Consider the following 26,031-nt stretch of genomic DNA (forward strand, 5'->3'; position numbering starts at 1 on the left):
TTTAACACATTTACCACGCAACACACTCCCCTCCAATACTATGCAATCTTCACCCCATTTTCAACTATCATAATAACAACAAAATATGTAATGTAACATTCCATTTAGCGATGCTTATTTTCATGTGATAAAAATCAAACACTGGTGAGTTAGGTGTAAAAACCTGAATTCCATCAGTAAAAGTAACAGAGATGCATATCGTATCCTGCTGGTATTAATTTGCAAAAAAAAAAAAAAAAAACATGCTTTCAGCATGCAAAACAAGGCCAAGTTACACAAAGAGGTTAACCATGAGTCAGTATACACATTTGCAAATATAGTATTGCCACTGAAAGTTTCAATATCAGTATTTGGCCATCTTAGAACTGGCAGATTTCTGCACATGACCTCAGACACACTAAAAAAACACTGTACCGAAAGAGTGCATACTGTTTCCTGCCAGAATTAGCACCATCAAAGAGGGACGCAGTTCTAAAATCACAATAATAAGGGTCTCTTGTCTTGAGCAAGCTGACATTAGGGCAAATTCCAGGGAATCTGGAGCTCCATGTAGACAGCCTTGATGCGGCACCATTTCTACAAATAACCTTGTGAGTGGACCCTTTATCATGTTCCAGACATACCAACGCAAGTGACTCAGGTTGCAGTCATGAGAGAATCCCAGCAAGAAGGAGAGACACCCTTGCCTGGCTACATCCAGGCCTTGAACCTATGGGTCTGTGGTTATGTAAAAAAAATGCAGTTCCATAAACAAGATGCTTTTCTGATTATGGGATCGTGAGAATAGTGCCTCTAATAAAAACAGTCGCCTCTGCGGTTGTTTCTGTGATACGTAAATGAAAACAAAAAAAAAACAGCTTCACAACTCCTTCACTACTTCAACCAGCACAAGAAATTTGAAAGACTGTGTGCTGGAAGTAGGTGAAGAAATGATTGAATTAATTTGAGGTGCTTCTTGGTTTATTTACATCCATATGGACAAAAGTGTTTGGCCACAACTGTTTTTCAGGGTTTGGGCTAGGCCCCTTATCTCCAGTGAAGGGCAATCTTAATGCTTTAGCATACCAAGACATTTTGGACAATGCTATGATTCCAACTTTGTGGCAACAGTTTGGGGAAGGCCCTTTTCTATTCCAACATGACTGTGCCCCAGTGCACAAAGCAAGGACTATAAAGACATGGTTTGATGAGTTCGGTGTGGAAGAACTTGACTGGCCCGCACAGAGCCCTGACCTCAACCCCATCAAGCACCTTTGGGATGAACTGGAACGGAGATGGCGAGCCAGGCCTTCTCGTCCAACATCAATGCCTGACCTCAGAAACGCTCTACAGAATGAATGGGCACAAATTCCCACAGAAACACTCCAAAATCTTGTGGAAAGCCTTTCAAGAAGAGTGCAAGCTGTTATAGCTGCAAAAGGGGGACCAACTCCATATTAAAGTATATGTATTTGAATACAATGTCCCTGTTGGTGTAATGGTCAGGCTTCTGAATACTTTTGTCTATATATATATATATATATATATATATAAATATACACACTATGTATACATTCAAAATATTTGTCCTTTGTACAAATCCAAGGAAGGTTTCTTTGTCTTCATCCTGTATGTCCATTAGATGCTCACTGAACACTGATCAAGAAATGGTGGCGCTTGTCTGTTACATTAATAAAATAAATGTGTTGTTGGAGCAGTCTTTAGATTAAATAAAGAAGAAAAAATGTATCTCTCATCCTATTCTTGTTCCTTAATTATGTGGATATGGATTACTATCCAAATTACTAATGAAATTTTGTTGAATAAACTGTTCACAGTGGACCTACAGCTTAACCTAAATTCATTAAGCGTATCATCTGAAATGTTTTAAGTGCCAGATTTTTATAAGAATAAGATGCAAGATGCCAAAATCCAGATCAGTGTTAATTTCTAATGGCTCAGTCATGCCTAATTAATTAAATGCAGCTTGAATCACTGCCGTGTATCCTCATGGTGATGACCACAGTAGGACTGTGGTCGAGCTGTGAGCAGACCGTGGCCAGACGGCATTTCCACGTGCAGATGTTACCTTTCAGCTCCTTCCCACAGATGGAGAGCAGTGATGCAAACTGACTCATGAGGATATCCCGGGACACTCATAACCATTTCATGGGATACGTGGGAACTGGAAATGACTCGGTGACAGTTTTGGAACATCCAGAGCTTGCTCGAGACGTGTCACGAGGGCGGACGGAACTGCGGCATGAGTAAAGATGACTCGTGATGATTTGTTTGGGCAGATTATTTCTGCGAAGTCAATGAACAAGGTATTGTGTTTTTTAAGGAAGCCCTTCATTTAAGTGACATGTTTGAAACATTTGCAAGCGTGACCTCTTCCTGAGTGGTAAAAAAAAACATGCAATCGCTACCAATCAAAGCTGGTGGAAGGAAGCTGGGATGTGTTTTTTCAGCGTGTTGGGTCTCTTAATCGAGGTGAGAGAGAGAGGGGACATTCCTGTACATGATGAACTTCAGACAAGTTGTTTCCGCCTGGTATTGACAGACAAAGTGGGTGATTCCCCCTTCCCAAATCACACGCCTTCAGGGGTGGTTCTTGCTCACATTTGCTGGATCATGATTTGTTTTATCATCGCATGTTTATCTTAAGCGCATCCTGGATACTCAGAGCTGTTAATGAGAGCTATTCCCAGCACACTTTGAAAATGGGAGTGTAGAGTTCCCAGCTGTGCAGCTGTTCTCTTCTACCACTGCAGTTACGTATCAGTCTGGGGTTGTGTGAGCAGTCAGCCTCTCTGCCGGTGCATTTGTGTCTGCGTTTCCTGGAATCTCCGTTTGATCTCACCCACCCCCCCCCTTGTCACTTCCTGCCTGCAGGAAAATCAAAAATAAAGACAGCACGTTCTCAGGCATCCTTCAGTGGGGCCTGGTGGGTGAGGGTAAGGTGGGGAAACACCCGAAACGGATGAGTAACAAAGAGACGGATAATTTTTTAGCTTTGACTTAGGCATGTTATGCAGGATCTTTTTTCGGTTTGTCTGAGGGGGAGAATGCACCAATGGTGGTGGGATGTGTAATATTGGTTGAGACAGATGTGAGACTGATCGTAGGCTGTCTAATCTTTTCCACGCCAATGGGCAAGTGTCATTGGAAAAACAAACAAAAAACAAAGTTACATTTCATTATAATCAGCAAAGTCTCCCACACCACTGTGTGACTTCCCCCTTGCTCCGTGATTGGCCATCTTGTTTTAATTTCTGTTGTGCTTGTAGCCAATTGACAGTGTGACAATTACTTCCTTCTAAATACACTGTCACAGGCTTTCTTTGGTGCAGGAGCTGTGCCAAAGGATCAAGGTAGGGACAAATGAGAAGCCAATGATTTCAGCTTGTGAAAGAGATCCTTCACCCCAAAACTGCTGACTTTGACAATAATACTTTGACAATTGGTAACCTGTTCATTATATTTGAAATAGCGTTGTTTGCGTAAATGTGTTAATGGAGGATCCACTATCTTAATAATCACTTCACACGTGCACCAATACAGATCTCATTCCATCAGGGTCATTGAAAGCAATATAATTGTAATGGTCTGTGAAATTACAGTATGTCTGGTTGCCAGCCATTGGCTCACAAGTCCCACCTGCATTACTGAAGGCTCATTAAATACAGGTGTGGCGAGTCTGACATTGCTTTAGCTGGTTCCTGTGTTCTGTTGTGTTTTTTTTTTTAATAAAAAATGTTTTGCTGTTATGCATAGTGACAGGGTGGCAAATGTCAGCTCTCAATATGTCAATATGGGATCCGTTGACCAGCTGGGGCTGATATCAGACTTGTGACTTCTGGCACATGATATACATGACCTAACCCCCCACTGCATCCCCTTCTCCCACAATCCTTTGCCATGGAAATGAGTAGCCGAAACTCCCCAGGAATCAAACCGGTATCCTCACAAAAGCCCATCTGTCATTCTTCCGCAAATGAAAAGGATTGCACTTTTTTACCAAAACAACAGCTCTGCAAATCTATCATGAACACGCATCAGTATCAGAGAAAGACAGGTGTGATGTCCTCTGGTGGCAGAGCCTCTCCCGTTCTCTCGGTGTGCGACGTTCCCGTTCTCCCTGCACCGCACAAAGGCCCCTCGCAGGAATGTCACAGCTGGAGCCCACATGGACTCCCCAGCGACTCCACGTCACCCAGATAGATGCGGTCAGCCCTGTGTTCCTTCACACCCCCGGTGTTCCTCCTCTGTGGCTCCGCACATCAAAGACAAAACAAAAAGGGAAAAGTTAATGAGGCGACGGAGGCACCTAACGCCGCGCTCGTTAACCCTCCGTCTGCCGAGCTCTGCACCGAACCACAGGCCCGTCTGTCTCTCTGGCCATCCAGCGGACGGGTACACAGATTGTTCCCTGCAGCCAAATTAACTGGGTTTCCTTAATTTGCCATCTCCATGCATATAATTGGATACATCATGACATTATAATTGGATACATCATGACATCCAAGTTCATAAGCACCGTCAATGTCCGCTTGAGCACAAGCAGGGGCTATGAGCAAGAGAAGATATCATTCCCCAGAAATCAGGTCAGCAGGCCATACAAGGAGATGCAGAACATGAAAGAGTGGGGAAGGGTTTGCCAAGGTATCAGAGCATGGTAGTCAATTATCCACTGGTTGCCAAGCTTAATTTTTCAGGACACTTGATGTATGGCCGATATACAGTACTGTCTGTTCATACAGCTGCATAATTTCCTCAGAGTGCCAGGTTAAATATCGTGTTGCACAGGAAAAGCAGCACTTTTCTAGCTGGGATTTAAACCTGGTTAATGGTCCAGTTCAACAGAGTAGAACACACCTCTACAGTACTACATCAAGATATTAACTATACTTGGTTCAGTGCAGGAGTTAAGTTTCAGTTTCACAGAACCACCATTTATTTGCTAAATAACACTGATTAAAATGGAGTATGGGTTGGATTAACTATGTAATTAATGATTATTTAATGGAATAAATAATTGCACGCCCAGCATCATTGATTTCACATGTGTCTAAGAAGTCCTAAATCCAGGCCCTGAAACTGGGGAAGTTAAATATCTATCTTCTCATAATCCCTAACCCAGCAGATGTTATAAAATGGAGAGGCACCACTACATCTGATGTGCATTGTTATAAAGCAAAGAATGTTAAGTACAAAAAGGGCTCTGCTTTGCTTGTATGTGATTTATCCTCCCAATGTGTGGGTTATTAATCACAGCGTTATTACACAGTTTTAGAAACGGGGAACACATCCATCTCTTTCAGTCCCCCTTCTCTTTGATGCGCAAAGTTGAAAGGAACGATTGAGTGATTGTGTGTGTGTGTGTGTGTGAGCATGTGCAGGTTGAACTGCTCAGTTCTAAAATTTCTTTTTCTTTGTTGACCAGCACTGTAAATCACGGTGTCATCTGCAGAGCACATGAGAGTGGCGAACAACGCTTTGTCTTAAGAGCTTAGCCATCTCCATCGTTTCTCTGTGAAGCTGGTGACAGTCCTCATGTTTACGCCGAGTATGAGTATGAGTTCTCTGTTCCAGATCTTAGACACCGGAGCCTCACCGAGAATGCATTTATGAGGATGGAAAACTCACAGGATAAAAAAAACAATAAGAATGAGGATATAAAGTAGTATCTCAATCCTTGCTCTGTCTGGTGCCAAAAGTGTAGTCTTCTGAAATAAAGGGAAAACGGAATGTTCACCCCAGAACAAATCTCAACACATGGTTTTAAAGACAATAATTAAATCCATGTTGACATACTGTAATACTTTGACTGTAATGTCTCTTCAAGACTGTGTGTCACACATGTGCACTCCCTTTAGCCTTTAGGTCTTTTTCTTCAATGCAATTCACATTTTAAGCCACTTGGAAGTGCTGTCTCCAGTTTTTCATAAAAAGCAAAACAAGTTACATATAAGCATGTGATAAGAACTATACCCATGTAATTATATGCTTTAAAGATAACATTTATGAGAATTTTTGAATGGAAAAAAAAACTATGGCTCAGCCATTTACATGTACATCTATGGTTATTTTAATTTTAAACCATAAATGTCTGGAAAAAAATCTTTACAGCTAGGCTATTTTGATTGTGTTTAGCATCAAAATTCCTCAAATTATTAAAGAAAGTAAAAATTTAAGACACCAACATTTGCATTGGTTTAAATATAAATGTTTTTGATACCGACATCATTCTGCTAAGATGCAACAATTAAATATGTCCTTGCTTGATAAGGATATTCATAATAATAATAATAATAATAATAATAATATCCGAATACTATCTGATACAGCAAAGCCACTGGGTGCATTATAAATAAATATTTTACCAGCTGTCTGATGGGAAAACCATATATCCTAAAAGACTACTTTCAAGTCTGAGGAGGGAGACCCAGTTTGCATTTACAAAGTTTTTCCTGGAGCTTTACTGCTCCCTGCTGGCTAGTAAATCACTATTTCTTTCTTTACAATATTCTATGCTGAAAGAGTGTAGAATAATGATAATAATAATTCCAAATACAATGAAACAGTACACAAAAATGTTATCTTCCATCATAATGGAAATGCTAATATTTCCCTATTCCATAAATCTCTAGTAGCAGATCCACCCATAGTTGCACTAATCCACGCCATTAACTGTTTTTTTTTTTTGACAGACACTTTTCTTTGTGCGCTGAAATGGCTAGATTTTATTCCATCTGTACCAGATAATCAAAACATGAACATTTCATTCATGTATCATACCACAGAGTTCCCCAAAACAAAGGAAACATACAAAAATAGGCCCTGGAATTTCCACTGATTCCTGTCTCTGGTGACTTGTGTCATTTGGCAAAACATCTGGAAATCTGGCACCAGTGCTGCTGAGTGGGATTTTTTAAAGCGTCCATGGAAAGTACCTACACGTATAGCATGGACACTTCATTGAGATATGATATTTATATTATCTGGTTTATATTAGACATAAACAAACTGACAATGTATGTCATTTTGTTCCAGAGAAATCCTGTTCTATTTATGTAAATTAGATCATTAACAGGTCCTTCAAATCTGTGGAAGAACAGAGATATCAGGGCCAAAAGGGACAATGGCAGCCCATAGAAATCCAATCGCATGAACAGAAGGACTCTCCATTTAAGGCCTCTTCCTTAGCATCTACTCTCTTCATTTTAGGATAGTGTTGACCGGAGTGTTTTCGGTCTGCTCATGTGGAAAATAAGGCAAAAAAACATTACAAATCTGCCTGTGCTGGTGAAGGCAGTGTTCCAGAGTCTGTGCCGTGCACCGCTAGCTTTTACACTACCTCTCCTAAGGTAACAACTGCTTACAAAAGTCCCAGCAAACGTCTGAAGAATGTCTCTGGAGGGTGTTCTGCCCAAGGGGCGCGGACTCTTTGAGACGTAGCAGGCTTTCGGCTCGTTGCATAACGTGCTCTCTCCAAGCTCGGAGACAAGAGCAATTAATGGCTTTCATAAATCGCCCATTATCATTCATAAATCACCCGTCATTCGTAAATCGTGCTGTAAATGCCAAGGGCGACGCCCACACTTAAACTCCCCTGTGAGTGGCTGTTTGCATGCAGGGCTTGTAGGCGTCCGTCTTGGAGTTTAAAAAAGGAGGAGGTGATACATGTGGTTTTGTCCAAGTTCTTCCATGGTACCATAGAGGTTTTTTTTCTTAACTCCCCAGTGGCACAGTTTTGATTTTGCCCATCTCTGCACATTGCCCTAAAACAGAAGTGTGAAGACAAGCTAAGGTGTCCTATGTCCTATTTCCTAAGTGTCCCATGGCATGCATTGCTGAAAATATCCCAGGTAAATAGGTGTTTTGATCAGAAGAATAATGACCCTGTTTGAAGGTAGGTGAGGGCATAACAGCCTCCTGTCTCTTCCATTTCCCTTTGGAAAACCTTCCAATCGTGTCATCAAATCAAAGAATTTCAAAATTTACAATTACGTCAAAGCGTTTTTAAAACTTTCAAGGGAAGGTTCCTGTGCTCTCTTAGTTTATTAGCAGTCAACCAACCATTATTACTGCACAGTAAAGGTTTTTAAGGAAAAATATGCAGGTATTACCCATTCCATGCTGGTGACTTAAGTGCATTTTGTTCTGATAGTAAGCTCGGGACCTGAGGAGTCAGATGTACTGTAAGAAGAAAGTTGGAATGTTGTGTCCCACAAATCTATATCTGGCACATGATTTGGCCTGGAAATGTATGATCATCCAGTGGTCTGACAATGTATAATTACATTTACATTTATTCATTTGCCAGACGCCTTTATCCAAAGCAACTTACATAGGTTACAGTTGTTTTACAATGTTATCCATTTATACAGCTGGATATTTACTGAGGCAACTGTGGGTTAAGTACCTTGCCCAAGGGTACAGCAGCAGTGTCCCAGCAGGGATTGAACCGGCAACCTTTCGGTTACGAGTCCTGCTCCTTAACCACTCCTTAACCACTATGCTACACTTCCACCCCCATAATCATCAACATTTGGTTGACTAATCCTCCTTTAATTCAATCTGATCATTTCAACACCATATGTGTACATATACACATACACATAAACACACCCCATATGTATCTGTGGCAAAAAAACATGTTAAATGTTAATGTTAAATTCTGCTATTTTTGCACTTGAGTAGTTATGATTATTAGAACACTGGTAGTTACTCTTATTTGTATGATTATATGTAGTGATACTATCTGGAAATAGCCAGCTCAGCAGAGGGCAACACAGACACCTGCAGTTCTTCTCTGTCCTACAGCATTTCTCCATTTTATTAAGTTTAAACCACTGTTTCTGAATGGTCCAATGACCTCTCAGTTCTATACAGAACTTAGGACAAATATTTTTAAGGAGGCCTTGAGGTCATTGTGGTTATTTCTGGAGGAAACCAAACTCTCTGTGTTGCAGGTATGGGTAAGTCCCATTAACCAGTACCTGTGCAGACAGGATACCTACCATTCTGATGTGTGTTTGAGTGAATGGAAATCCTCTGCAGCTGGCGGCCCAGGCCAGCGATGGAACCTGGTAGGAGAAAGGAACCCCTTCTGAAACAGCACAGGTGTCACTGTGACATGCAGCACCAACATGCAACTTCAGACTGCAGCAGAGTACTATATGGTGCCCGTAAAGGTGTTGCAACCCACCAGACAAGAAGTTACCTGACAAAAGACTGTCTGCTTTACTTGCTGTGCTTTTGCTTTTACCAGATGCTGTGTTCTGGGTTCCCCACTGCTTTGTGAAAAGGTTTCTACGCAAGGAGTTATCTAGTGAAATCTATGATTACTCCATGTGTTGCTGTTTTCCTGGGCTGTCGTTTGCTGTTCACCTGCTGCTATCCTGCTGCTATCCCGCTGCTGCATGAAAGACTGCTTACCACACAGGATCCACTGAGGCTGCCTGTCACATGGGAGTCATCTGGGGGCTGTCCTACGGCAGCAAATCTTGGAGAGAGAATCAGAAATGGATTTCGAGTCAGCACTGTTACTGCCGGGGCCATAGACCTGGGCCAGCTACTAGAGGAATCCAAAACCCACCCCTTGCCTCCTTTTTGTGTATGTGTATATGTGGGTATGTTCAGGTGAGTGTATGCTTTCTAGCTGCCCCACTGTCACACCACAGTGCCCCCCGTTTGTGGTTAGATTGTATTGACAAAGTAGGTGCAGGTAGAGGCAGAAGGACTTACTGTGTGCAGTGGCCTAGTGGTACAATGAAATCCAGGGGGCCATAGCTGTGACTGCAAGCCACTGTGAGCAGGTTGTGCAGTCATTAGCTACCCTAAAGGGGCCATATTTAGGCCAAAGATGTGGGAGGGGGGTACCAGGCGAGGTGGCCAAGCCAGAGCTGTGTCAAAATCAAATAAGGCTCAGGCTACAGAATGTGTTAATGCATCTTAAAAAGTGCCTCTTTTTATTTGTGAAATGAAAGATACCTTGAAAGATAACACACCAGGTCTGTTGGTGATCTGCACTATGAGGAAGGACAGAGGGGGACGGTCCAATGCAGGAGAGGAGGTTGCTGGAATGGCACAGGATGGTGCTGCCAAAACTGCTACAGCATTTCACTACATTTCCTTACTTACTTCTCATGCCATTCGTATACCTTAGATTAGCTAGTTTATTTTCACATCAATAAGTGTACTGTTTAATTAAAGGAAATGCAGTCAAGATGGAGACAATATTATATTCCGGTCTCAGCAGGGAGGGATGAGGGAAGGAATGAAAGAAGTGAGAGAAAAAATGTGGTTTAGTTAACTGTAAGGGGACCAGGGACTTCTACTCCTGAAAGGCTTGGTATTAAAATATATCAACATCAGGCACATTACATACACACACACACACACACACACACACACACACACACACACACACACACACACACACACACACTTTATGCAATTGTATATCGAGATGTGCACATAAAAACACAAGCATGCACAAACATTGGATTTTTTAAAACAGGTTAGTAAAAGTCAGTTGAATGAGTACCTGTATAAAAGCACTGACCCAGTGGATGAGAGTAGTGCACCAGTAAATGGACCAGCCTACCAGCCTCAGGCACATTAGTACATGGCTTGAGTTACTTCAGCAAATATTGAGTGGTTTGTGTTGTATACTAACTAAATCTCCAGTCAACACCATTGACAAGACGCATAGAGCATACCTCAACCCCTTTGTCTTTAAATTTGAATGGGAAATGTCAGTAAACGTTTCCTTTTTGTCAAAATGTATACAACATTCTATAGTGAATTAACTGTAGAATACTCTGTGAAAAAAACCTTAAATTTTTCATTTGAAATTATGTACAGACAGTAGTGAAATCGAACACCGTCATGAATGACCAGCAGATGGCGCTATATATCATATTTTCAATAGGCTCTCATACTATAAGCAAGTGTATCCGCGAGGACTGAATACCATTTATTACACCTTTGAATTGCACAACACACTTCATCTTTAATTTCGAATGTAGACAGAAAAACAAGGGCAGGTTGCTTTTTTTATTTCAAGTTAAGTGAACTTATATATAGCAAGGAGAGTAAAACAAAATTCCCACCTTTACCACAATTACCTGTAAAAACAGGGTGTTTAGGGAATCAGGAACTGAATAGCTAATCAACTGTAGAGGGGTTGAGCACGTGACCAGATAGGGACTTTAACTAGAAAACCTGAAACAGCACAGTGTGAAGTGTCCAGTACAGGCCTGTTCAACGCTTCTCACAACATCCCTGCGAAGTATTAGTATTGCTACTATTATCAATAATAAACACTCTGCATAACACTTCTGAGTATTCATCTCTAAGACTAACAGTAGTTTGACTGCTGTGGGTTCAGTCTGGGAGGAGAAGCTATTCAACATGAACCTTTTCTGTTTAGTGATACACAAGTGTTTCCATGGCAATAAGGACAACCCTTCAACAGCTGAAATTGTCCAATTTGTGTCCGATGATGTCACGTTTTTCACTTTATGCACTCACGTGAATCCAAAATGTGGATCACACAAAAGGTGGACAAGAAGTTGTGTTAATCAAATGTATTCAGTTCAATTCAATTCAGATCGTTTGTTATTTTTAAAACCACGTTTTCAGAGGCAAAACACACCTCATCAAATGCCACTGAGTAAAATGAATCCCTCGCCAACAGGTGAGCCAATCAGAAATTGTGCTGATCACATGTAAAACAAGCAGCAACAGCTTCATGAGAATTTGCAGTTTAAAACTATATTGTTGCCTCCAAAATGCCGCGTTTTAGCTTGAGTTTGTTGTTGCCCCATGACGGTAGCCTAGTTCCTGGAGTGAAACACTGCACATGTCCTCTGTAAGGACATGAAGAGACCTCCTACATCCTTGTTTCACACTTATTCACCTGGTACCAAATGATGCCAGTGTCACATGCACTTCCCCTGTCCCTCTCATAAGGCACCTGTAAGAAGAGAGAGAGAGAGAAGCTGTTGACAGGTGACATTAATACATCCCATGGCTTCCTTTTACAGGAAACATTTCTACAGGTGCTCCATCTGCAGGGGAGAGGGGCACTGTGTGAATTCAGTGGCCAAGGAGGAGACAACACAGCTGGTTTACAGCAAATGTACTGTTGCAAGACATGCTGTTTGGTGTAAATGAAGGCATGAGTAGATGATGATGATGATTATTATTATTATTATTATTATTATTATTATTATTCATTGACACTCTTCTGTGGGGTGAATTACAGAGCAGGGTAATGTACAATGTACAGCAAAAGGCAAATTATCAAAATCAATGCCACTTAAAAGGCAACATGGTTGGGCTGACGTTCAAGAAGTGTCTGTGGATATTCGGATCTATATATCGGACACAAAGATCACATTAAATAAGCAGGCATAGACGGCTACCTGGAAAGTAGTTTGAAACGGTTTCTAATGATGAATTATTGTCCATAAAATGGTAAATGAAACGTATCACTGTATGGAGTATTACGAGATTACCTCCTTAAACGGGACAGTTTAGAGAGATTTTAGATAGCTGAGTGTTCCATCAGTGTTTAATAAGGACCTGAGCTGTGTAGCCTATCAACAGTAGTTTTGAACACAATTTTGGAGAATAGAGGATGCTATTCATTCCAACCTCTACTTGATGTTAATCGCTGACAGCAGACAACAGCCAGCATTGTTCTTTGCTCCAGCACGTATGCTGTAGTTTTTCTTGGTGTTAATCAGCTCCGATTTAGGGCCGCCTGGGTGATGCAGGCTCTAGGGACGTGTCAGAGGAGGTGCGGAGAGATTCTTCACCTCCCCCTTCTCTCGAGGGCTGACATATCAGGAAGCCCACTCTAAAAATATCCGCTCTTTCCCACGCAGGACAGCTGCGCTCCCTCCGCGTAGGCTGACCAGGTAATTCGATGTTCGGGGGTGTCATAATCAAGACCTGTGATTCGTCAATGGGCAGGGGATGCGATAAAGGTCACTTACGTGTTTATGCTAAGGGGCATGGAAAAAATATTAAAACACAATGTTGAATCCAAGGGAAACCTCAAGCAGAACGTGTTTGGTGGGTTCAGTCATTCAGATTTTCACTTTGTTAAAGTGCTCAGCTATAAAGCCCTTTTCATAGACATTTTCACAGACTGCCCTGCACTTCAACAATTCAAAGAGCAGATTCAACCCAAAGTAACGAGACAATAGAACATCTTAAACTTACATTCATTAAAATATTACAGAAATTATGTAACATAAGTTACAGCTCATCAATGTCCCACTGGACTCTGTAGACACAAATTTCAAGGCAAATTAGTTTCATACGGTGGACTTAATGTTCTCATCCTGACTGTCTCACAGTTTATATTTCCATCAAATGGCAATAAGAGAACATGTGTCCAAACAGTGAACAGCTTGTTTCAAACAGAGATTTGTGCTGCTACCGTTATGTTACATTAGTTTCACATCAGTTTATAGTTGAGAAATTGCTTTGATTTCCTGAAGATTCGGCCATCTCCAGAGGGAGTTACTAGAGCAGCATGTTTCAGTGAGGGACAAGCAGTATATTGTGTTTGAAAGAGATATCAGGTTTTTGATCTGGGGCCGTGTTGCTTGGTTGCAGAGCGGCGACTTGCCCATGGTGGTTGCCTTAGAAATACCATCACTAGTGTAACGGCAAATGTCTTCCCAGGTAAACAAGAGCTGAAATTCCACAAAAGATCCTCTGTTCCCTGCAAAAATGCTTACATGGAGCACTGCTGGTTCACAAGGCTTCACCTGAAGGTTTTGAAGGATATGTTTTCTGCAAAGCCCTTATAACTTTTTTATCAGTAAATCATACAAATTTGATCATAACACTAGTGCCAGACACCTTCTTATTCAGTGCAGCCATGAGACTCTGTGGATGGGAGATTTGGCCCAGGTGAGTCTGCTTTATTTGAGCTGTAATGAGAGGTATAAGACTGGAACTACAATTCCCAGTGACCCCTGCAGAGAAGGGAGCCATTCCTGTCACGTGACAGACAAGGTGTGCCACTGTACCTGGGGTCCGTATATAAAAAAATCTCAATGCATTTGACAGTCATCATCACCAACAATTAGGAGATGGAAGGGCCAATGAGCTAGTAGTAGTTATGCTCTGTGGCAGGAACCAAAAAAGGTCTTTGAAAGAGTATCCTGTTTGCCATTGGGAAACAGACTTGCCAAACAAAATGACTGGCAGAAGGAAGTATGACAAGGCAAGATCTAACATAACAGGTAGCTCTTACCGACGATCAGCAGGCTATATTCTGTGTCTCATGTCTGTGTTTCTTCCTCATTCCAGATTTCTACAAAGTCCCACGAAATGAGCAGCTGCGTGCGTTTGGATGTTCCTACTTAACAGCACCTTGGGCAGAATTATGAGAAGACAAAACCTAGGGAAAGCATTCTGCTGGCCACACCCAAGCGTTCATAAATCCTCCTTACAAGGGCAATTGACTTAGATAAAATCCAAAATAACACATTTCCAGTGGGTTTGTTATCAAAAACTCATTGGCTATCTCCATAGACCAATCAGATACACGTCATGCCACACTATTCACATCTCAGGCACTGTCAGTGCCGTCAGTATCCTCTTGCTTTCCTTTGAATGCAGCAGTGCCTGTGCCCATCAGGGCAGCTGGGTTTCACATTTCATCAGACCACAACCTTGAATGTCATAAAAGGGGAAAAAACTTTAAGACACAACTAAAAAACTAGGAAGGGTCCCTCCATGAAATGGTGAGTGTACTGAAAGCTACCATGACTCCAGGGTTAAGAGCTTGTTTGATAAGAAGGGACTGGGTCAAATACTTCTGCCCTTGCTTGTAGTCTTGTTCAAATGTACATGTCTCCTTCAAAGGGAACTTCAATTAGACTCTCTTCCTCCAAGTCATATGCGGCATATTTGAACAATAGCCATGGTTTTGTAGGGACATTCCCAGAATACAAATGTTATTGTTTAGTCTGGCAAGATTATCCTGAAATGCTTCAGTAAATACTACACTGAGACAACCGGTAAAAATGTCAGCTACATTATTCACCATGGAGAAAGGTGTACCGCTCATAAAATAAATCATTCCAGAGAAAAGGCTTAAATCTGTGTCTGATTCAATCGTGAAACAACTGAGCCCAACTGTTCTTTCAGTTTTTTGATGATTGCAAAGGAGACACACTGTAGCTCTGTCAATGTGCAATATGGCAGTTGTCCAGCAGATGGTGATGTCGCTGCAGGCTTGCACTCAAACCAGAAAACTTTTAGGCAACGTGTCCTGAATCAGCCCCTTGTCTGCCAATGCAAGAATTCAGTAATCAGTAACGAGTCAGTAATCAGACTCTGATTACTGACTCGTTCGAGGAAAAACTTGTCAATTTAGTGAAAAAGCTACAACTTTAGCAGGGTCTGTAGCCTTGCGGCCTTCTTTCGTAGCACTGTCCTTTGAAGTATTGCTAGATGACAGCTCATCTTATACGCAAACAATAAATATGGCTTCTTCCATCCGTCTTCGTACTGTTACCCACATTTTGATTGCTGTCTTCTTTCAGTTTATACGATGTGTTTTTCAAACACAAGTTCATAGGTGATTTGCAATATTTAGTTCCTCTTTAATGAAGTTCTAGATAGCAGCTGTTCTTTGCATCACCCCATCTACAATGTTAAAACTTCCAGGGGGAGAGTTGACCATGTGTCTGTTACCATACCAAACACTCACACGAACAATTGTGATCAGTCAAAATCTTCCCTCTAAAAACAGACCCCGGAACAGTAACAGATTTATTCATATAAGTGTCTGCATTTAGGATTAAATTTAGGCAAATCAATCCTGGATCAATTTTTGAAAGAGAGTCAAAAAAAACCCAAACAACTATCTCCACCATTGTTAGGCCCTGAGATCAACATAACCAATTGATGTCCAGTGAGATGGACTGGCAGTGAAGAGAAAGTGAACATTTCACTAGTCTGACTGCAGGGGCCCAAAGATTCTGCTGGGTTAAAGGTTATGACCTCTGAACAGCATTAAAGAGTGTTATGTCTCCATCCTGGCATTCACAGTCCAAATGCAATGCTCCCAAAAGATGAAGTGCCTGTCTACATTAGATTATGTTTCTATGACAACAGAGTAAGAGTCTGTGTCCCTTCGATGATATTAAACTTCACTTTTATGACCATTTTAAGCATGTCTTCTATGCATGCACCTGATTGGTTGAATGCTTATCTTGGCAGTTGCTCAGTATTTAGGGGGTTGCTCAAGGGTGGCAGTGTAGTTTTTAAGGAGTAGGATTAGTAAACTAAAGGTTGCTGGTTTTATTCCCCACAGGGGCACTGCTACTGTGCCCTTGGACAAGGTACTAACCCACAATTACCTTATTAAACATCCATCTGTATAAATGGATAACATTGTAATAACCTTGTAATTGATATAAGTTGCTCTGGATAAGAGTGCCTGCTAAAAGCCAATAATGTAATGTAATTTATCCCATACCATTCAGGTGTTACTTAATATTCTGTCCCCTTGTCTTTGTGTTTCAGATCTTGCAGTGCCTACTACGTGTATCTTGTTATGACAGCCTTATAAATCACACTGGATTTGTGTCTGCCAAATAACTAAATAAACTTATAAATACAATAATTTTGTATACAGACCTCAGGATGTCCTTTGCTGGCATGTTTGGACCTCTGTATTTGTCCCAGCATCCCGGTTTTGTACTGACCTGTAACCTACCTGTGCTTGCCTCATTCTGGGAAGCTGACTGTTGACCAGTCAGGTGATTTGGTTTGACTTGTTGGGCAACTTGAAGAGGGATCAGGTGAGTCATTCATTTAGGATACAGATGGTTTACCACTTGGGAGACTTTATAGCGCTTTCCGCGCTTTCCGCTAGGCCCTTCGACTCCTCATCAAAGATCTGACAGGATTGGATAGATATCAGAGTGTTGAATTTGACGTTTCACGTGCCATTTAAATTGTTCAACCTCCAGTCCCGAGTTCATCAATGTAGCGACAGCTCTCTAAGTACTGTACAGGGTGGATACCATGTATGCACCATGTATGACACACTAACTACATGTGCATGCATTAATATTTCAATATTAACACAAATATTCAAGTATTCAGGTATTGTGGTTATAAAACTCCCGAATAAGGCATGCACAATATTCCTCTATTAAATTTAATACTGAGCCACCTTTTTCTGAACATTCTGCCAATAGGCTGTAGGTTGTGGATGGTCAGTGTCAATGACAACACAATGTCATAGACACTGGCTTGGTTCAGGAGCTCCAGTAAGGTCTGCAGTTCAACAGCAGCACTGGGTGTTGTAGCTTCCCAACTTCTTGGCTAAGTGCCCAGGTTCTGCAGTGCCTCCCGTCTACACCCTTTGTATGGTCCACTAAGGCTAGCAGCCACCATCATAATCAAGGCCTGCTATGTTATTAATGGCTAGACCAGGAAGTTTATAGACCATTTAGACCATTTAGCTGACTATGGGGCAGTGTGCATTCCCCCCACAGATGAGCCATTCACCCTGCGGTGCACCATGATGGATCGTCAGTTTATTCTCAGCAGCACCTACTACAGTATACCTAAAGTAGCTGCCAGACAAAATGCCAAATGCCATCTAAGTCTCCAGCAACACCTGCCTGCTTGCAGTATGCATGGCTTTTGTCATATTAATAAAGTCAGCCTGCAGCTTGCGTGCAGTTAGTTAAGACAGGGCTGAAGGCTATCAGCACTGGACTTTTTTTGAAGGCACTCCTTCCTTTTCAATTCCCTGCATGCAGATTACAAGTGCTGGAATTAATTGGATTGAGCATGTTAAGTTTTGGACAAGTACGCATCTTGATCCTGTGTCTCCCTGTTGCTTTAGTTTACCTTTTTCATCTTTATCTAGCACAGAGGCACTGGCAGTGGCTAGCTGGTTATGTTCAAGACCCTTTCTTGGCTAACCAAAAAAAAAACGACACTAAAAACAGTAACGCTAACTAGCTAGATAACTATCTTGGTAAACGTCTTTTGTTTCCATCCAGCTTGATATCTTATTGTCCTACTGCCAATCTATGCCGGTAGCTTCCTGGACTCTCAGACTGGAGCGATGTTGATAGCTAGGTAGGTAATTTCATTAGATGGTTTGCTTGCTAGTACAGTTGACACACACAAAACCGGCGTGTCGGGTCACACGCACATTGTTTGCTAATTTACCCAAGTAGTTGCTTCGCACACAGTGGTTGGATCACTCTTTGCTATTTTGATTGCTTGAATTTATCCTTGCCAACCACAGACATCATCTAGGATCATTCACTGTCCTTCCCTTTCAGTTTTCGAATAACTTGGCTAACGTTACTGAAAAACCGTTTAACCGAGTTTTGTACCTCTGAACCACAAGTGCGGACCATCGTCTGCTGCCAAATTGCTACTTAACGTGACTTTCATTAGTACTACCGTCAGTTTACTGGAGACTATTACACCATGCTACTTAGCTGGGGCAGTGACGGCGTGGACGCACCGGAGGTGGCTACGTCACACTGGTGTCGGAAGTGAAATTCCCCATTCATTTTAGTCATAGACATTTTTTAAAACGGATTATATATTGTTTATTTTAATTGTTTTGAGTTAAATTTTACGTAATTTAATTTTTTATCTTATATGATAATACAACCACGGGCTAAAACCTACACGTCCCATGAAGCCACGGAGCGTTCTCATTCCCGCTCTCCGGCCTTGCTAGCTTGAGTGTGGCTCATCGTCGCTATCAGCTATCGCTGTAGCGGCTAACTTGCAAGCTCGTCTTTAGCAGTCATCGCAATAGCAAGCTAGCAGCAACGGTGTCGCTTAGCCATATTCTCCTCTTCTTCAAGGATGACACCCGAAGTTTTCATGGGGGCGAAAATCATTATAAATCAGGACATGTGGAGGAATTCAGTTGTTTTGAGGGCCATATCACCGGTTTGGTCAGGGCAAGCATGAGGGATAAGACCTACAGGGTGTTGGTGAGTGTGAGCCAGTGTAACGTTAGGTAGCATAGCTAGCCATCTAGCTAGCTAGCAAAGTCAGGTTACCACATCATCACCCATCGAGCTCGTTAAGTGGACCGATTGTTAGCCCACGATTTTGAATGATGAAAAACACTGGAAGCCTTTGAGACATATCTAGAGTCAGAAACACCTTTAAGTTTAAGCAAAAAGATAATTCTTCATACACGTGTAGATTTGGGCACTCGACTTGAGTGAAAACCTACATTTGATAGACGTTTATCTGATGGTGTGCTTACAGAGATAACCTTCACGGTTTCCATAATGTAAAAATAGTTTATATTAAACATGCACATGCATGTGTCCGTCGTCCACGAGCAAACCTATCTGGGTTCAGAGCCAACGGTTTTCTAAACGGAACATCACAGAATGCCCGGATGAGGTGGTGGTATCTGATTTGTCAGGACGTTCCCCCGCATTGCTCTACTGGATATGTCGTTCGAAAAGTGGACTACAACTCGAACTACAAGTCTTAAATTTTAACATTTTTCGGAAAATATCGAAACATTTGATGAGTCCAAATATATCCTCACTTATTCTATATCGTTCCTTAATTCAGGAAATTCCCAGTTCCTGAAATGAATCCGAACTTGAGCAAAGATGGATAGTGTGCGAAGCCCATTGTAATTTTCCACAGGGAATTTACTTCCGACACCAGTCAAGAACCAGTGATGACGTACCCACCTCATTACTCTATGGACTGTCTATAACCTGACAATCGGGCAGAACTGCAGCAGCTTCTTTTCATGGTGCACCTGGTTTGGAGTCCCATTAAGTGAAGTCACTTACAACTGTTTAATGAAAGTCCCCTTTTATTTTCAATCTGTTTTACACACGGATTCCATTTAACAGCTAGTACATGTAATATTTTTCCAAAATACAATGGAATGTTTTAAATTACGGAATTAAAAGGTATCCGATATGAATAAATCATGTAACACCTACGTTTTACCATTAAAAAGTTAAAATGCCCCAATATGTTACCATTCTACATTTTTCCATTAAAAATGAAAATTTCAGTAATTACTGTACAGTAGAGGACCCACTGCCCTCTTTGCATACTTGAACACTAAGGTATTAAAAAGACTCAATGTTTTCACTCTTGTGCAAAATGCCTTACACATAGCAGACCAGTGAGTTCAAACATTATGAAATCATGTAAAACGATGGCATTACAGACCTAAAATAAAACAATGCAAGTGATAAGATTGTATGTCTTCCCATGCCTTTACAAAACTGACAGAAGTCACCTGACCCCAAGTTCCATACAGATGGTCTTATGTCTGTAATGACAACTTCAGGAGAAGGGGGATTCCTCTCAATCATGATATTGGAGGTGTGTTCTATAACAGTGGCATCATACACTAAATAATGTGTTATTTAACATGTGTTAAAGCATTAGCTCATCCACACACATACCTGATCTCAAAACCAAGACAAGCGTGCTTGATTCAGCCCTTCCTCCCTGTGTGAGTTCGCTGGTGTACTTTAAGGTCACGAGACTGACTGAAACTCTTCCCACACTGGGCACAGTGGTACGGCCTCTCCCCTGTGTGAGTTCGCTGGTGTACTTTAAGGTTGCTCTCTTGACTGAAACTCTTCCCACACTGGGCACAGTGGTACGGCCTCTCCCCTGTGTGAGTTCGCTGGTGTTGTTTAAGGTTGGTGTCGCAACTGAAACTCTTCCCACACTGGGCACAGTGGTACGGCCTCTCCCCTGTGTGAGTTCGCTGGTGTAGTTTAAGGGTGCTCTCTCGACTGAAACTCTTCCCACACTGGGCACAGTGGTACGGCCTCTCCCCTGTGTGAGTTCGCTGGTGTCGTTTAAGATCACGAGACAGACTGAAACTCTTCCCACACTGGGCACAGTGGTATGGCCTCTCCCCTGTGTGAGTTCGCTGGTGTCGTTTAAGGTTGTTCTCCTGACTGAAACTCTTCCCACACTGGGCACAGTGGTACGGCCTCTCCCCTGTGTGAGTTCGCCGGTGTAGTTTAAGGGTGCTCTGTCGACTGAAACTCTTCCCACACTGTGAGCAAGTGTGTGCTTTCTGACTGCCAGTATCTGCCCGTTTTGGGGTGGGTGCCACATCTGTAGCAACCTGCACCACACTGGGAAGAGCAAGAGAAGGTGCAGGGCGCTGGCATAAGCCACTGGGAGGCAGAAGACTCACTGATGTGATTGATCCAGCCCTGAGCAGTCTGACATACTCCTCAGGGTGAGATCTCTTGATGTGCTTGTGGAGGTAAGTTTCTGCTGTGTAGGAGAATGGACACTGAGAACATGGGAAGAACTCCGTGCACACAGGGTTGCTCCCTGGTGAAAGGAAGAAAGAAAGAGAGAGCGAGAGAGAGAGAGAGAGAGAGAGATCCAGTGAACAAGGCAGGCCAAAACTAAGAAATAAATGGCAGTCATGAAAACAATAAAGAAGTGGTCAAAGCAGAAACAGGATCTGTATCCAAAGACAGATAAAATACATATATATATAAAGTTAGACTGTCACTCTTAAAAACAAACCTGAATTTGTAAAATTCTTTCAAAGAGAACGAAGAATGGACCAAAAAAACAAAAGTGTCATGTAAAACACAGCATCTGGTACCTTTTGAAGAGCACTTGTTGCTCCACCAGTAATCAAAGGTGATATCCAGGTCTCTGGCATACTCTTCTCCATACCACACCAGCAACTCTTGGCCTGGGAGGATGGGCCTGAAGCAGCGATACAGAATCCTCCCTCTGTGTTGGAAAGCCACAAGGTTCTGCTCCTCTTCATTGCGAGCACAGTTCACATATCTGAGAGAGTGAGAGAGAGAAAGAGCAAGAGAGTGTGTGAGAATCAGAGAGCGGTATGGGGAACACAGACACAAAGCCATTCACAGCGTCAACAGCAGCCCCTAACCTCATCCAGTTGGAGTGCGTTTCCCTCCGGGCATCAATGTACTCGTCACACAGTTTTCTCCTGTAGATCTAAGAACATGGACCTGTTAATGCTACAGAGCATCTCTCTGATCTTTACAGAAGAGCACTGCTGTTACAGGGCCTTATGTGTGATAATGCTGCACGACAGTGAATCAGTATTATTCACTAGTACAAATTCATGTTTCACAGCATAACTCTGCAGTGTTTTTTGACATTCATGCTACATTACTATATTACTCCATTACATTAACATTACATTCTTCATTACACCACCACTGCACGCTGACAGAACAGCGGCACGATGTCACTGTATCCTTCTCACCATCCAGGAGTAGCCGCTGTGAACTGCCTCGTCTTTGTCAGTCAGCTCTCCCTCGTAGGGTCCATAGTGCACCCCTCTGGGCACAGTCGGGCCCTGGTTAAACACCCCCAGGCCTGCCCCTGGGATACTAGACTCTCTGACCTCCAAACCTGGGGGAAGGGTGAGTCTGGCCCTGTTAGGGGTCCCCAGGGGTGCAGGAGAGTCCGAGATGAAGGAGGGGGGCCCATGCACCTCACACTGATCAGTGAAGAAGGACTGGCACTCATCACAGTCTGAGAGACAAGGACAGCAGCTTATTCACACACTTCCATTTACAGACAGAGACGAGAGTATGGAAAGAAGGGTTGATCCAAAACTCCTTCCGCATGACCTACAGAGATAATCTTCATCCTTTGGCTCCTCTTCCTCAGTGTACTGCACCCTCGGTCGGTTGCGCAGATTGTTCCCCCGAATGTAGCTGTTCAGCTGCGCAGTTTGCTGTTTCAGCTGCTCTTTCTTGGACAATCCTGAAACACTCAGAGCAACACGCCTTATGACAGATCACTCCCACTGCAACAGTCGAGGCTGACGTTTCCACTATGTTCACACGCAATCTGATGACCAAAACATTTTTAATATTGAGAATATACGATAATAATATGCCATACAACCAACTCAGCTATCCTACAACAAAGTAGAGTCTGCAACAGTAACAAACATATTACTTGTGGTATTGTTCCCTGAACTCACCTACACGTGGTGGTTTGGAGCATGGTTTGGATCCACCACCTCTCTCTTCTTCACCTTCAGTGCTTGAAAATTCAGCATTATTCTTTGCTCTCTGAAAAAGAACAGGAAGAAACACACACTATATGTATCCAATATACGAATAAATGTAGCTTAACTTTAAATCTTACACTAGTCGTCTAGCTTTCAAATGCCAGGTAAAACTTTTGAGATTTACAATGAAGCACACCTATTTTATTATTTTTACTAAACTTATAGAGTGCATAAACATTATATACTTAAATGCTACCATTACCATATTACATTCCAAAATGACTATTAGCCAACTGAAATTACCAACCTCCCACTACAGTCCATGAAAATTCAGCAATTACATCTTCATTAGCTACCTGCCTTAGCAGATGTCTCTTAAGAATCAACATTGCCACTCTATTCAGATTTTGATATTCCTGCATTAAATTTATAAATAAATCCTATAACATAACGAGTTTAATCAGTATTGTTTTTTAACCAATATCTGAATTTGTTCAAACCACCACATGGGGTATTTGAACCCTTCTGGAAGGAGTTGTAAGATTTTTTAACAATTTATTTTATTGTCTATGAATTTAATCTCTTAGACATTCAGATGTGACACTGGAGACTGACTTCCATTTAACCTTATAGGTTATACAGTTTTACCTCTTCACTGCCAGGTGTCAGGAGGTCCAGCTCTTCTTTTGTCACACTCTCAGCAATGGGCTGGGAGGGTCGAGGATCTGCACTGGGACCAGACACTGGCTGTGGTTCAGAGAATGAACAGAAATGACATTTTCAATGGAGGAGTGCAGCCTAACACTGTTGGCAGCAATCATTATGAGATTCATTAAGCATCACTCTGTCATCACTATGAATAATGAAGGACATGAAAGAATATACCAGTGTATCCATGTGCTATGCTATCCGCCACTGCAGCCAGTGACCTCACCTCTATACCCTGCACTGCAGATGCTGCTGGTGGCTTTGCCTGCATTTGGAGCATTGAGGCTGTCTGACTCCTTCCCTGTCCTTCTGCACTGTTCTCTGAGCCCCCAGAAGAGGATCTGCTCTGACTGGCTCTCCTGAATGGGGGTCTGAAGCTCCTGGATACTGCAGATAACAAGTTATAGAGCTAAACTCTATCGGTGAGCGTTACATGTAGCATGAACAGCATGTCTCACGTGTGCTGGACTTGTATACACAGCTATTAATACTGGGGGCACACTAACAAATAGGAGCTAGCTGGGACACAGAGTCACAGCTCTGTCCATCTCAGTGTCCTGTCAAGATACTGATCACCCATTTGTCAATCTACTCCTCTGTGTGGCTCTGACAAGCATGGCTGTGGTGCTGGACATCTTTGGCTCTTTTGTGAGCAGTCTACGTTGAGCGGTTTTGTGTTTGGGTACCAGGGGGTCTTCTCTCCAGGACAGGAGTCCACTCCTCCTCTTCCTCAGAGTCACTGTGTACAGCAGCACACAACTTCTCCATCATCTCCCTCCGGGCTTTGCCCCGTCTCATGAAAGCTGGAGTGGGGGAGTTCAGTCCTGAGACAAAGGGAAAACAAGAGAAACACTTGCAGACTGAAAATATATAAAATTTATACCTTAGTTACTTCTAAAAACATAAAAAAACAACCATATAACATGCCTCAAAATTTCCAGACTTACAGTACAATTTCCAAATATGTTTGTTTTATATATTTATACATACTGTGTGTGTGTGTGTATATATATATATATATATATATATATATATATATATATATATATATATACACATATATATATAATATATAGGTTTCTTTTTTAAACAAGTTCTTTATTGTGCCTCAGGTGCAAGAAGATATTTTCTCTTGCTACACTATAACCATACCAGTTTGAGCTGCGCACTGAGGGCCACAAAACTGGCAAGGGGTGAGTACTGTGTGTGAAATCAGGAACTGTACCGATGGCTAACATGGCCTCATGGTTCCTCTTCATGTTCTTGTAGCGCACCTTCTCACAGGTCTGCAGCTGGCTCCATTCAGTCTTAGAGAAGTGCACTCTAATCTCCCCATAGTCATCCTAAAGCAGAGACACAGCACAGGTGCTTTACACACTACATATTAACAAAATGCCGTTTAAGTTAGTTCTTCTACACGATTTAGAGCAATCCGTGGGTTCCCTGTATACGAGACTATTTAGTCCCTCGTTAAAGCTACTGGCAGTCATAAAACTATAACACTCATGTAACACTCGCTCGATAAAGCCTGTTATCAGGTGAAAATGACAGAAGGTCTTTCAGCCTGGCATCATCACAATGCTGTTTGCAATCGGTAAGGCCGCCAGACATTATTTTCCAAAAATCACTAACCAGCGACACGGTTTCCTCATACTGATACCTTCTCATACCTTGTTTACAAGGGAACGAATGTAAAAGATGATGTCGGACACGGTCTGGAGCATTTAACAATGTCTAATGAGTTAACCTAACAAGCTAACGTTTGGGGAGATTTACAACAGTTCGGCTCGATTCAAGTAAGTTCTGTATTTAAACTCACCTCTTCTGAAGAACTCATTGCTGGTTTCAGGTTTATTTCTTGACTTGCAGCAACTGCCTCTTTTCGACTGTCGATGAAACAGGTTTCAATACGCTAGTTTGCTTCGCTACGATATCCTTGTGGCTGCTAATAACAGACAGTGTAACAGGTTGTTTTACCATTACAGCCAAGCGAATACAAGATTTTCCCAGCTAGGCGCCTAGATAGCTAGCTAACCACAGTCCTGTCGTTGCGAGATAACGAAATACTTGACGTTACCTTCCTAGCTTGCTAATGTTAAGGCTACGTTGTCGAAGCTGGCAATTAGATAGCTAGCACATGCTAGCTGACTGGTTAGCTAACCATCTTATATTTATAGTAAATCTTCTTAACGTATGTCAAGATATCAAGCGGCATCATTTTAAAAGCGACAAAAATCCTACAAAGAATTTCACAAGCTAATCAATCTAGCCGTCACTAG

The 26,031-nt window shown here is 42.1% G+C and overlaps 1 protein-coding gene across 1 annotated transcript; it reads right to left on the reverse strand.

Annotated features, from left to right (window-relative positions):
• Positions 1-12,653: 12,653 nt before the first annotated feature.
• On the reverse strand, positions 12,654-25,589 carry LOC118769359 (histone-lysine N-methyltransferase PRDM9-like). The gene is made up of 11 exons (XM_036516391.1): positions 25,572-25,589; positions 24,978-25,095; positions 24,414-24,576; positions 23,979-24,139; positions 22,660-22,791; positions 22,286-22,557; positions 21,944-22,011; positions 21,647-21,837; positions 20,697-21,363; positions 20,557-20,593; positions 12,654-12,776 (listed from the first exon to the last, which is right to left on the reverse strand). Exons 1-11 carry the CDS (start codon positions 25,587-25,589, stop codon positions 12,654-12,656), a joined length of 1,950 nt encoding a protein of 649 aa, XP_036372284.1.
• Positions 25,590-26,031: the final 442 nt, after the last annotated feature.

Source organism: Megalops cyprinoides, chromosome 22 (assembly GCF_013368585.1).
Source record: "Megalops cyprinoides isolate fMegCyp1 chromosome 22, fMegCyp1.pri, whole genome shotgun sequence".
Lineage (NCBI taxonomy): Eukaryota > Metazoa > Chordata > Actinopteri > Elopiformes > Megalopidae > Megalops > Megalops cyprinoides.

What these genes read in the sequence shown, in the direction of transcription:
- LOC118769359 (XM_036516391.1), bottom strand. An exon ending in ACGCACTCCAACTGGATGAG is followed by an intron (nt 21,838 to 21,943) that starts GTTAGGGGCTGC and finishes TCACTCTCTCAG; the next exon opens with ATATGTGAACTGTGCTCGCA. An exon ending in CCAGTGTGGGAAGAGTTTCA is followed by an intron (nt 12,777 to 20,556) that starts GTCAGTCTCGTG and finishes ACACGTCCCTAG; the next exon opens with AGCCTGCATCACCCAGGCGG.